This window comes from Bos indicus, chromosome 24, assembly GCF_029378745.1.
Source record: "Bos indicus isolate NIAB-ARS_2022 breed Sahiwal x Tharparkar chromosome 24, NIAB-ARS_B.indTharparkar_mat_pri_1.0, whole genome shotgun sequence".
NCBI classification, from domain to species: Eukaryota; Metazoa; Chordata; class Mammalia; order Artiodactyla; family Bovidae; genus Bos; species Bos indicus.
Window position 1 is genome coordinate 1,317,278 of NC_091783.1, and position 12,602 is coordinate 1,329,879.

General features: G+C 42.5%; 1 protein-coding gene and 1 long non-coding RNA gene across 6 annotated transcripts in view; one reads left to right on the forward strand and one right to left on the reverse strand.

The window, feature by feature from the left end:
- Positions 1–12,602, reverse strand: part of ATP9B (ATPase phospholipid transporting 9B (putative)) — a 151,452-nt gene that overhangs the window by 43,210 nt on the left and 95,640 nt on the right. For all 5 annotated transcript variants that reach the window (XR_011563738.1, XM_019986527.2, XM_070778625.1 and 2 more), the window contains exon 12: positions 2,469–2,629. Coding sequence is in view for 4 of the 5 variants with exons in the window: in XM_019986527.2 (XP_019842086.2) it covers positions 2,469–2,629 (161 nt within the window). In the remaining variant the exon portion in view is untranslated. The remainder of the gene's footprint in view (positions 1–2,468; positions 2,630–12,602) is intronic.
- On the forward strand, positions 154–6,261 carry LOC109577752 (uncharacterized). The gene is made up of 3 exons (XR_002183577.2): positions 154–535; positions 1,168–1,338; positions 4,771–6,261. It is a non-coding gene; the product is annotated as an uncharacterized lncRNA (long non-coding RNA).

Consider the following 12,602-nt stretch of genomic DNA (forward strand, 5'->3'; position numbering starts at 1 on the left):
TCAACACTCCCTTCTTGGTGTGCTGACCAAGCAGAGCTCTGGGCAGAGCACCGGGCGTCCCACCAAGCGGTCAGCTGGTAGAATGAATACGTGGGCATTTCCCTGGCAAGCCTTCCCACACCCGCTGATTTGGCTGCTTGACTCAGAGTGAAAGAGAGGAAAATGGTCTCCCAGGCCACACAAACACTCATCAACGTCAGTGTTTCCACAAAGACGCTGTACCCACAAGAGGCACTCCAGTGTTTACTGGAAGGAACGCCGCTGTCGCCTCGTCAAATATCACCTTGCTTCTGTTGCCCACCTAAGCCTCCCTGGCTCAGCATTGCTAAGACACTTGTTTCTGATCATCAACGAGACTGTCACGCAGCATTTCACAGCATATGCAGAAAACACAGTGACTAGAGACATGTAATGCAAGTTCCTGACCTGAGGCAACTGTACACGCACCATGAAGAATTCTGATGGTTGGCTTTGTGCTGTGAGAGAAACAAACGACTTAAGGAACACATATTTATTTCTGATTACAAAAGTCGAGGTAAGTCTTATACTATTTTCCTTGAAAGATGAAGTAACTTGTATCAGGTGACTCAAACAAATTTAATTCTGTAGAGAATTTCAATAAAACCGCTCTCTTTTCTTCAAACAGAAAAGCCTTTTAGAGTGTTAGGTCAGTAGAAGAAAAAGCACTTTATTTTCCAGAACTGGTACTTTGAAAAAGAGAAAAGACTATTTTAAGACTAATTTAAAATTGATTCTTCGTTAAGCGCAGAAACATATTTAGTAAATACTAAAATGTATTGCTATTTATATTTTAATGGAAACTTTGCAATGAGAAAACAAACTTGGTTGAATCAAATGTTAAGCCCCTAAATCAGTGTCCTCTATACGTTTTACATTTTACTGTGTCATCCCTTCTGCTAAACCTGTATAACTGCATCCTCACACTATGAAAAATGAGGAAAAGTGTCACGCTGAGGTGCATGTGAGCATCTCAGAGACAGACAGAGGTGCAGTCACACTTCATCCAGCGAGTCTCTCCAAGCTTGATGAAGCATGTTAATCTAAATATAAAACTGTTGATGGAAAAACTAGAACAAGCCAGATTTGCACAGAGCCTTGTACCTTTCTCATTTTGTAATCAGATTTTTTTTTTTTTGGCCCCACCAGTGGCATGCAGGGTCTCAGTTTCCCACCAGGGATTGAACCCAAGCCTCACACAGTGGAGTGTGGAGTCTTAACCACTGGACTGCCAGGGCAGTGCCACATAAGCAGACTTTTTAAAAGGATATATAGACTTAAAAAAAGGATATGTGTGAATGCTAATATACTTATGTATAGGTAAGTATGAACATTCTTACTTCTAAGTCTGTAAGTATATCCACATCTGAAAGGTCTTACAGAATTTATCATTAGCTACAGAGATTATACATAATATTTCTTTCTTTCTCTTGTTATTGGGTATTATCTAATTTTTTTACTATAAATATATAAAATTGAAATGTGAGAAAATGATCATTAGTTTTTGTTTAAAAATAACTTATGTATTAACTTTCATGACTATAATTAGTATTTCCTATTAAGAGGATAAGGGGGAAACATGTCAAGTCTCTTTACATCATTAGTTTACTACAGAAAAGAAGAAAGAAATTAAACATAGTCATATTAAAAAACTGCAATAAAATCTGAATATTGTTCAATAGTTTCTATCAAAGACGGAAGTGCCCCAAAGAAGGAAGAGCACTCTTACCCAGCCTTTCTCGTTGTACAACAGAAATAGTCATGAAGGACACCACATAAAATTTCAGAACTGATAAAAGCAAAAGAATGAAGAAAAACAAGATTCATGAAAACAAAGGAAAAAACCCTAAGAAATCCCAAGAAAAGATGTGTTTGCTCAAGAGAGACGGGAGGAGATGGCCGTTGGCAGCTGCAGGACAGGGAGTTTGTTAACACCTGAGATAGGCCATGCGGACCTAGAGACTCCGCCCCTGGAGGCCGGCTGTCCTGGGGCAGGGCCCCCAGTGCAGACCTAGAGACTCCACCCTGGGAGGCTGGCTGTCCTGGGGTAGGGCCCCCAGTGCAGACCTAGAGACTCTGCCCCTGGAGGCCGGCTGTCCTGGGGCAGGGCCCCCACTGGGGTTCAGGGCGGGGGGTGGGGGTCGCCTCACATCAGGGGGTGGGGCTCACACCGGCAGATTCTGGGCTCAGGCCTTCCAGTGCTGAGAGCGCTGGGGCCAAGGGTAACAGAATGGACCCCTCCACCTTCTTCTCAACGGGGAGTTTCAGGCACGTGCTCACTTCTCAGAGTCAGTGCCCGCTGTGAAAGGGAAGCAGCCATGGTTAGAGTCAGTCCCTTATCTTCCCTCTTTAGTTCTAAGTGGATCATTTCTTTCACACTGAGAACAACACATTCAATAACATCATATTCAATGAAACCAGACACTGGTTTTCCTCATCCTTAAACTCACCTTATGGGAATGATGTAGGAGAAGAGGAGGAGAAAGCGGAAGAGACTGCGGTACCAGGGGCCTGCAAATCCCTGCAAGGTCACCATGACAACCGAGAGGGCAACCAAGGCCAGAAATAGTGCTTTGGTCAGCTGGTTGAGTTCAAGATCCAACAGACCAACCTGAAAGAAAATACAGAATTAGCAAAGAGCCACAGTGTCTCTAATTTTACAAGTCTAAATACATGGTAGGGATGACTTTCTTTTGTATTAGCCTTTATTACAATAAAACACATTTTCTTGGGAAAACTTATGACATTTACAGTTTTCCCAAAAAAGTGTTCTAGAGATTCAGGGAGAATTTCTGGAAATAAGTCCCGGTCCCCAGAAGGTTTCCAGAAAGAGGCTACTGAGAAAACACAAGTCCTGAGAGCCTCTCTCTGAACGAAGAGATTTTGACTACTGCTGGACAGAAGGGGACGCACAGGCGCACAGCCCACTCCTGCGAGAGCACAGGTGCCTTTTCCTCTGCACGGGCCAGGCCAGAACAGGCCGGCTGTCTGTCATCCCCCTCAGCCAAGAGCCTCTCTGAAAAGAACTTCTCTTGATTAAGAAAAAAAGCAACAGATGGAATAGTTAGCTTGCAATGACAACTGGTTAATTTGCAGAAGTCCTCCACTGGAGGTTCTCCCAGGAAGGTATGCGACACTCAGATTCAGTTTGTGGATTATTTACCAGCTAAGCAAGATATGGGAAAATTATGTCAGTAAGAATTCATTCCTTTTTTTGTGTGTGATCTGTGCGGGATCTTGGAGGTAGAAAAGGTGAGACATCCAAACACCGCCCGTCCTACAAGCTAAGAGAACACAGCTCTTCTGAAGCATGCAACTTCACTTTCCAGCCCAGTAACCTCCTCCCAGTCTTCCTCCCGGCCGAGTTTCATGGCTGAAAGACCACCGTGCAACGTGGTGTGGCGGACAGGGAGGGGCGTGGGGAGGGCAGTGTGGGGCTTTGCAGAAAGGCTTTAGAGCCGCAGAGAGGAGAAGGGACGCCACACTGCAGCTGAGATGCCTCAGGACGCTGTGTCCAGGCCAGTTTGGGTGCTGGCTGCGCAGCTTTGGGCGAGATGGGCGTGTTTCCCGTCCGTGACTGGGCAACTGGGGGGAGGAGGCGCACAGCACAGGGAGCACGGCCTCCAGCATGGAGCAAGACTACAGGCATGGTGCTACTGTTCTCACTACCAGGACCACTTTCTTTATTGCTGAGAACGTGCATTTGAGTCTCTGCTTCCTAGCCGTGTGGCCGTGGAGAACGTTTCACACTCTCTAAGCCTCACTTTCCTCCATGGTAAACTGGCGCTGCCCATCTCCTAATGGAGGTGCCGGGAGCCCAGACAGCATGCCCCACCCTCAGGCCAGGGCCCAGCAGGTGTTAACAGAGCCGCTTACTCCTAAGTTTTATGACACTAGCAGAAAAGTGAATCCTATCGGGTTATCTGTCATTTGAGTTTCTCCTGTATCTGGTACAAATTTTGAAAAAGAGAAATTAAAAAAGGAAACATGAATTACCAAAACTACCAACAGCAGGACTTGGGAGTCTGATTATCAACTCCATTTAAAAACCAGCATGACCAGGACAAATACCTTTATAAACACCTTAAATTTAAAACTTGAAGAATTACTAAGCTGCTTAATAACAGTTTACTTTGTAGTACCTTGTCAAATATCACTTCTTTGGCCAATAAAAGGCTAGTCTTTTCCATACCTCACATATTTAGTGTATATCTTGTTTTGATTAATATTTGCCACAAACCCTCATGATGTTAGAACTTCTAGTTAAAAAGAAAGCACTTGTAGTTAAAAAGAAAACTCTGTCAGAAAACCCATTAAGTGCAGCAGTGAAGAAAATTCATTCATTATACAAGTAAGTTTAAATGTCTACTACATTTTTTGCTAAACTCTAAGGTTATGAAAAATGAAGGTGTACAGTGGTAAAAGAATCACTTGCCAATCCAGGAGATGCAAGAGATGTGAGTTCAGTCTCTGGGTTTGGAAGATTCCCTGGAGAAGGGAATGGCAACCCACTTCAGTATTCTTGCCTGGAAAATTCTATGGACAGAGGAGCCTGGTGGGCTACAGTCCATGGGGTCACAAAGAGTCAGACGTGACTGAGCACACATGCATGCTAAGGTTATGAAAACTGAGTAAACTACAAGATTTCACCTGGGGAGAAACAGTCAGTCTAGCAGGAAATGTTACATGTATTAAAAAGCAGAGACATTACTTTGCCAAAGGTCTGTATACTCAAAGCTATGGTTTTTCCAGTGGTCATGTACGGATGTGAGAGTTGGACCATAAAGAAGACTGAATGCCAAAGAATTGATGCTTTTGAACTGTGGTGTTGGAGAAGACTAATCATTCCTAAAGGAAATCAATCCTGAATGTTCGTTGCAAGGACTGATGCTGAAGCTCCAATACTTTGGCCACCTGATGTGAAGAGCTGACTCATTTGAAAAGACCCTGATGCTGGGAAAGAGTGAGGGCAGGAGGAGAAGGGAATGACAGAGGATGAGATGGCTGGATGGCATCAGTGACCCAATGGACACGAGTCTGAGCGAGCTCCAGGAGACGGAGGACAGGGACGCCTGGCTGCTGCAGTCCATGGGGTCGCAAGTCAGACGACCGAGCAACTGAACAACAACAGTAGGAAAGGTAAGATGAACACGAGTGATATGTCCTGTAAGAGAGGAATCTTCTCTAACCAAGCTTACGGACAGTTACCTCTTAGAACTGACGATCAGCATCGCTGTTGGTGGACACCTTATAGCCTTTAAAGAGGTTGCACAAGCAACGGGAATGACACCAGGTACCCAGAAGCAACACGACTGAAAGTGTGTTTAGTGCATGCACCCTACTTTCACACCCGACCCAGACACTGCAGGGTCCCCTGGGTGGGCTGGGAGCCACTGGGCCCTGGGGTAGGGGTGAGGGCTGAGGGTGATCTGCAGACCCCATCCCTCCGAGCCAGCCCCCAGCAGGCCCCGGCCCTCACTAAGCCCCCACCCTGCAGACTCAGCCCCTCAACTGGCCCCTTCCACCATGCCCTGCTCCTCACTATGTCCCCCAACACCCCAACAGGCCCAGGCCTGGGACACGTGGCTGCCTCTGGTCACGCTATTCAGACTTGGAACTCTGGAGACTTTCCCCGGGTCCTGGCGATGCCTCACGTCCACGTGCCTGCGGCTGATGAGGCCCTTCCCAGGCCTCATGGGCTGGCCAGGTGTGCAGCACTCCCTGGAGGTGGGGCGCCCTGCCTTCCTGGCGGTCACTTCCAGCACAGTGCCCCGGCAAGTGGGCAGTGGGGCCAGCTGGTCCAGGACGAGTCACGCGAACAGTGTTCTGGAAGCTTCTCCGGCAGCATGGGGCGGGGCCTCCATGAGAGCAGGCAGTGGGGACCTGGACGCCTGATTTATCAACTCCATTTAAAAACCAGCACGACCAGGACAAATACCTTGCAATCTCCACTACTTCAACTACTACATAGTTTATGCTTGAATTATTGAGAAAAATAGGGTTTTGGATTAAAATGAAGAAAAATTAAGCCAGGGAAGTAGAGCATGTTTCAAAGCCTGGGCCTCCGCGGTGACAAAGGCGGCCTGAGTTCCAGGCCTCGGGAGGGTCAGATGAAGTCATTACTCATTCAGTCAGGGAGAAAAGACTCAATTACCTCAACGTAAAGATGCTATCAATGAATGCAAAGTGCATATTTTACCCTATTCATCCAAATCCCATTAAAAAGTGAAAGGAATGATTTAATCTGGCCTTCCAGAGTTGGTCTTTTTTTGTAATAAAATAAAGAATCACTGTCTTGCAAAATGCATAACCACTACCTCACACTTTCCCCTGCGTTGCGGCAGTGAAGGAAGATCTGTCAAGAGGCAGGAGGAAGCGGTCAGCAGTGGGCACCAAATTTCCTTTGAAACAATGCCCCATGTGGGACTGAAACGTTACCAGCGGCCACTGCACTCTGATGCACAGTTCACTCCAAGTGTCAATGTGCCTCCAGTGGAGGAGGACATGTGGTCAGCCGCCTGATGTGCCTGTAAGGCGGACATGCTGTCTTCTCCAAACACTTCCAGCTGAAAGGACGGAGTAACAAGTTCAGCAGAGTACACACAGCCTCTCAGCAGTGGGCTGTTCCCTGCCGTCTTTCAGGAGCCTTTTCTCAACTACGACTCTTCTTCCTGGAACACAACTGCACCACGCTACAGTATATATCAATAGTATGGTCTTATTGGAGAGGGGGGCTCAATTCTAACAAAACACAGCGAGGAGAACAGAGATATTTCAACTGTTTTTTAAAAGGTCATTTGCAATTAATTTTATACTCATTTTTCTAGAACACCCTTGAAAGTTTCTTCAACTTGCCTAAAATGCAGTCTGGACTCAAAAACTATTCACCATGAAAGCTAATTAACACTAAAGCTACAGATTCTATAAAGGTGGTAACTTGAGTTTTGATGTGAATCTCTTCCTTCTTTAAAAACTTTTAAAACACCTAAACAGGCCAGGTACCTTTTACTCCGATTTCAAAATCTTTTCACCCCTAACATATATTACTGATCAGTTGAAGTAATTATGACTGTACAAAAAAAGGTAAATTAAGTACACTAGGAAGTAACTTTCAACATTTTTGTAATTTCCTATATTAGTAAAGCAAATTTTCTTCCACTTGTCATAATATTTGTTTTACTTGAAACAACTGTGATAACAAAATTAAATACGCTACTGGAAATTTTAATCTCCAAGGGAAAATCTGTGCATAATGTCTAAGACACCACAATGGCTCTGGGAAGGGGCTGCTCTGGGGTAATGAGCACAATAATTGCCTGTATAATCTAAGACGCCACTAATGGCAGCGATCACAAATCCACTTAGCTCCTCTTTAATTTATGTACCAAGTTTTAAACAGCTAATGGTTCTCAGTAAAATAATGGTTTATACTAACAATGAAGGGTAAATACGGTAGCCTGCTTAATCAACGAAAGATCAGTCAGGTTTGTTAAGGCACTGGGGACGAATGAGACCCCACCTTATCTCAGCAACGCAGCGCCTCTCCAGCCTGTCTCAAAGTCCCCCCAAGTCCCCAAGAAATCAATGCGAAGTCTTGTGTTATAAAAACTTAGTAGCAGAGAAAACGAAAGGCATTAATAAGCATCACCAACTGCTCTTCATGTGCTATTATCCTGGATTAATGTTATGTGAACATCCAAGCTCTGTAACCTTCCTTCTAAACTCACATTTCCTTACCTACTACATGAAGGTATTCTACAATAACAAATCAGTAATGTGCAAAATGTCAAAAAGCCAATTTAAACTCTTGAAAAAACCTAAGTATCATTTTAATTTGTCCTGTATTTTCGCTGTAAACACATCTCAATTTGAAAAACAGAAAAGCCTCCAACCTACTAGCAAATACACTCAAGACAACTCTACACAGGCCGAAGCACAGCCTTACATGACAGAGATGACTGAGGGGAAACAGGGACATTGCTGTTGCTTGGTTTCCCTTTTAGCAGCTAAACTATTCTGGGATCAGCCCGTCGGTCCCACATCATTCAGAAATTGGGTTGTGACTACAAAGCTGACACAGGATCACTGCTTTAACCTCCTGAAATTACTATAAAAAGCACATATTTTTAAATATCTTAAAAACAAATCAGTCCCATATTTTCTACTTACGGCAGAATCTTAAAAATTTAAAAAAAAAAAAAAAGTAATTTTCAGTAATGTACTTCTGAAATTCTTACACTAAATGTAAACTTCTAAATGTTATGGCAATAACTTTTTCCAGTTTGGATTTTTAAAGTATTTTTTAAATTATAAAGTGATGCCATATAGCCCCTTTTCCCCTTCTCCAGTTTATTTATTCATTCATGTTTGGACAAGAGCGCCTTAGTCCTAAGTGTCTGCCCTGGATGCAGGCACCGCCCGCCCATAGACAACTCGGCTATTACCATTTACTGCCCCAGTGATCTGCGAAATAAGAAGTGCTTCTTTTAGCTGTTCTAGTCTATTGGCTCGATAATCTGTGCTTTAAAAGCTCCCTAAATAAGTATCAGCACAATAATTTTTAATGTTATATCACCTTAATTTTTAAAAGTCAAAAATCTATATTTACATGATACACATTTAAAAGTCTGTACTGAAAGAATAGTTCATATTATACATTTTTGCCTACAAATAAATTTTGCCCGACTATTCTATGTTTAGCACTTTAAGATTTTTTTCCCTTGCTTACCATACATTATCACATATTTCTTAATATTTAACATTCAAAAATAAAATGGGGTTGCTATATTTTTCATGTAAACAAACAAAAAAAAGGCTTAATGCAAAGCTTAGCTACTGAACCAGGAAGTATAGCGCTTTGCATATTACTGTGAGAAACTCAAAAGAATGGGAGACCCAACACGAGACCTCCCGGAGCTGACACTACGTTGGTGCTGATCAGCTCCGTGTTCAGGGCGATACATGCCATCAAACCAGTCTGCCAGCCAGACACAATAAACATGTTTGTTGTTAGGGGCAAAATTATTCCTAAAACCTACAAACAGATTACTTGCTGAGTTTGAAGGGGGCTTCATGAATGAAGAATGAGGCTGTCTTTTCAAACATTCAACCTTCCAGATCATTTGAGAAATTTCAATACTGGCTTGGGCATTTGCTATAAAACATATCCACTCAACATTTTATAATTGTCAAAACTGTCAGAAAATGGCACATTATCTATGAACATGTTACATACACATATACACACGTCAGATCTTTTTTTTTTGCCAAATTTAGACTGACTTCTACATTCGTGTAGGATAATTTGGTCAAGCCTGTTACTATCTGACAGCATCTGTCATAGTAGAGCCTTTATTAAAGCATAACCAGTATATTAAAAAGTCATCAAATTTAAAGCAATATAGTGACTCTAAGTGGTAAAATTTTTTGTTTTTAATAATTATTAAATTATTTCAAATAGGTTCAACTTGTGACACATCAAAGCCATATTTAAAACCAAAAATGAGTAAACATAAATATGCAGAACAGTCTGGCAAGTATTTGTAAATTTAATTTGTACTCTATGTACACAACCTACATTAAAATCTATAGCACTTAACATTTAAAAACAATTTTCTAGTGGACAGTAGTCTGGTCTTATCTTACAACAGCCCACACAGCTTACTGAAAAGCCAGGGACGCAAGGTGACTGCCCTTACGAGTCACTGTCGTCCGAACACTGTGCGGAGTGCGATCTGCGTGCGCTGCCCATGCCATGTTCCTGCTGCCATTCGGCTTCTCGCCGCTGGTACAGTAACATTTCTTTGCTGGGAAGAGAAAGCGAAAGCCAAGGAGCAGCATGTTGTGGCTTCACCAGCAGAGGGCGCTCAAGCTTGATGCTTTTTTCCCCCGCTGACTGCTGAAAGCCGCCTTTCCAAGAAGCAGAACTTTGATCTTCAATCAGCCAATTTAGTAAATTTAATACATGTTATCTTAGTTTTATTAATGAAAAAATTACCCTAAATATCTATGTTGCCATGAAGAATCAAAGACAGAATTTATAGACTATAACATGATAAACTACATACGGGGGGAAATTTCCTAAATAAAAACTTCTAGCAAATAAAGAATCATATTTTAAGATATGGCACCCAAAATACTGTAGGTAACCAGTACAACAGTATAGTGCTAAGGCTTTTAGAAAAAAAGATTCAGATCTACAAATTAAGTCAATAAAGTTGTAACAGCTTATATTAGTGGTACTGAGATCCTGCATGTATTTACCTTATTTTTGTCTTAACAATGTAGTAAGCTATCAGTTTTAACTGGTTTTGCCAAGACCACCCACCAATTCAAAATAATTGCGCCAACAGCCTAAGTTATCCACTGACACCAGAAACTTCAACATTCAACATTCATATAAGTGAAATTTGAGGTCAGGCATTTGATTTCAATTTAGTCTAATTAAATAAGCAGTTTATTTTGGCAATTTAATATTTACTTTAACAGATATTTTACAAATAGCATTAACCTACTCTTGAATTCTTACTATCTAAAAGCACAATACCCATGAGTTTAGGGATTAGTAACTGTGTTTAAACAAAAAAAAAAAGTCTGGAAAAATGCCAGTAAGAGCAGGTTTTGTGTGTGGTCACTGGTACGCTAAGGAACTTTGTTTTATATTTCTTCAAAGATTTTTAAAGTCCCCACACTGTTGATAATTCTTTTTTCCCTTGAAACATGAAAAATAGATTTTCTTTCTAATAAAAACTCTAAATGGTCCTGATATTTTTAAAGAAAGGTTTTTATTAGGAATCTTAAAATTTTAACAGACTCAGTAAGAAAGGGCTGTAAATCTGCTGAAATATGGGCAGTCATTACCTTTCATTTTCTCGTGGATTTTTCATACTGAAGAGACTCTAGTATTTACAGTTTTCTTCTGGGAGGTACGTGCATGCGTAGTTCTTTATTTTCTCCTGCATGTGCCAAGTCCCTTATTTTAAGTATCATTGTGCATATGTGTGTGTTGTAGAAACACCCTTAAGATACACTCTAAAATATAATTTATAAAATATATTACTGAATTAGAAAGTAATCTTCTCCTTTAAGCACATTAATAATACTGCTGTTAACATCTGGGCTCTGGGATTGCTCGCTGAGAGACGACTGCACACATCGCCAGAGCTTCTCACGCTGCCGCACCAGGGTCTCCGGCACAGGCCCGCCTCCTGTGAGAGTGCCTTCTGAACTCTGCAAAGAGCTGAAACAAGTACTTCCTGGCACCCAGAAGGGACACTGCAGGAATTACTCCTGCTACTGGCTTGGAACTGGGACCACAGGCGATGGGGAAGGCTGGGACTTAGAAGACACATCAGATCAGAACATGCCTCTTCCCAAGACAAGCGAGTGCCCGGCCAACCCCCGGTGGTCCCCCTTGAGCAGGAGGCATGGGGAACAGCTGGGCAGTCAGGTACCAGACCATCCCACTCCCTGGAGCTTGCCTGGGACATGGCCTGAACAGTTTTTTTTTTTTTTTTAAGTGAATGAATTGGGGGTAGGAGGTGGGGAACACCCTCCACCTGCATATTTTCCTAATAAAATTTTGGGAAAAGGAATGGTTAAATTTTATCAGTAAACAAGGTCATTAATTTCCAGTGAAACTTTAACTTCCAGACCTAAATTTTTTTCATAAGAGGTCATGATAAAGATGAGTTCCTACAACAAAATCAGAGATTTGTTCAGTGATTCCAAATGTCACCATCTAAACTCTTCCTTTGGCAAACCAACATATTTTTACAGGTTTGTGCCAGGCAATGTATTAGACATTAGTTAACAATTTTTATATATAATAGATTCCATGAAGTCTGGTTCCATTACGGACTACTTCCGTCCCATACATGGTAGTATAAAGTTGTTAATTCTAAGTTATAGTGTGTTAGAAAGCAAAAAGGATGATTAGCAGGAAAAACCCTTAACGCCTGCGTGCTGTGTGTGGTAGAGCTGAGTTCAGCGTGTTTCACGTCTGGTTCTCTGCGGGCGGCTTGGCGCAGCGAGAACCTACACTGCATCACAAAGCCTGCGATCAGACGGTGTCACCTGCCCCCGCATCGCTGCTGGGGTTATTGTGTAAATAACGTGGGGATTTATGGGCCACTTAAGGTCTCCACCCCAATCTCCAGATATCTGGCACCCATCATGACATAAAACCACTCAGTAGTGTTTTTAAATCAAGAGTCATTAGCTGACGTGACAAGATCTGTGTCTAAGATATTTATTGGAAACAAAGCTATGATCACTGTTTAACTGAACTCGTGAAATTCCCAGTGAAATGCATATCACCTCTTTGTGATTATGTTAAACACGGGTAAAGATACAGAAACCCTGGCCCTAAGGGCCGCTCTCAACCTGTCCCTACTCTGACCCACCACGCGGTTAATGATGGGTAAACGTACTCGCTTCTTAAGGCAGCGCAGGATGCAGGCAGAGGATGGCGGGAAGGGGAAAGGATGAGGAAAGGTACTGCCCTGGCCTAACACCTGACACCTGACTTTGAATCAATGTCAAAATCCATGGTTCTCATGATGTGCATTCTTTTGAAAGGAAAA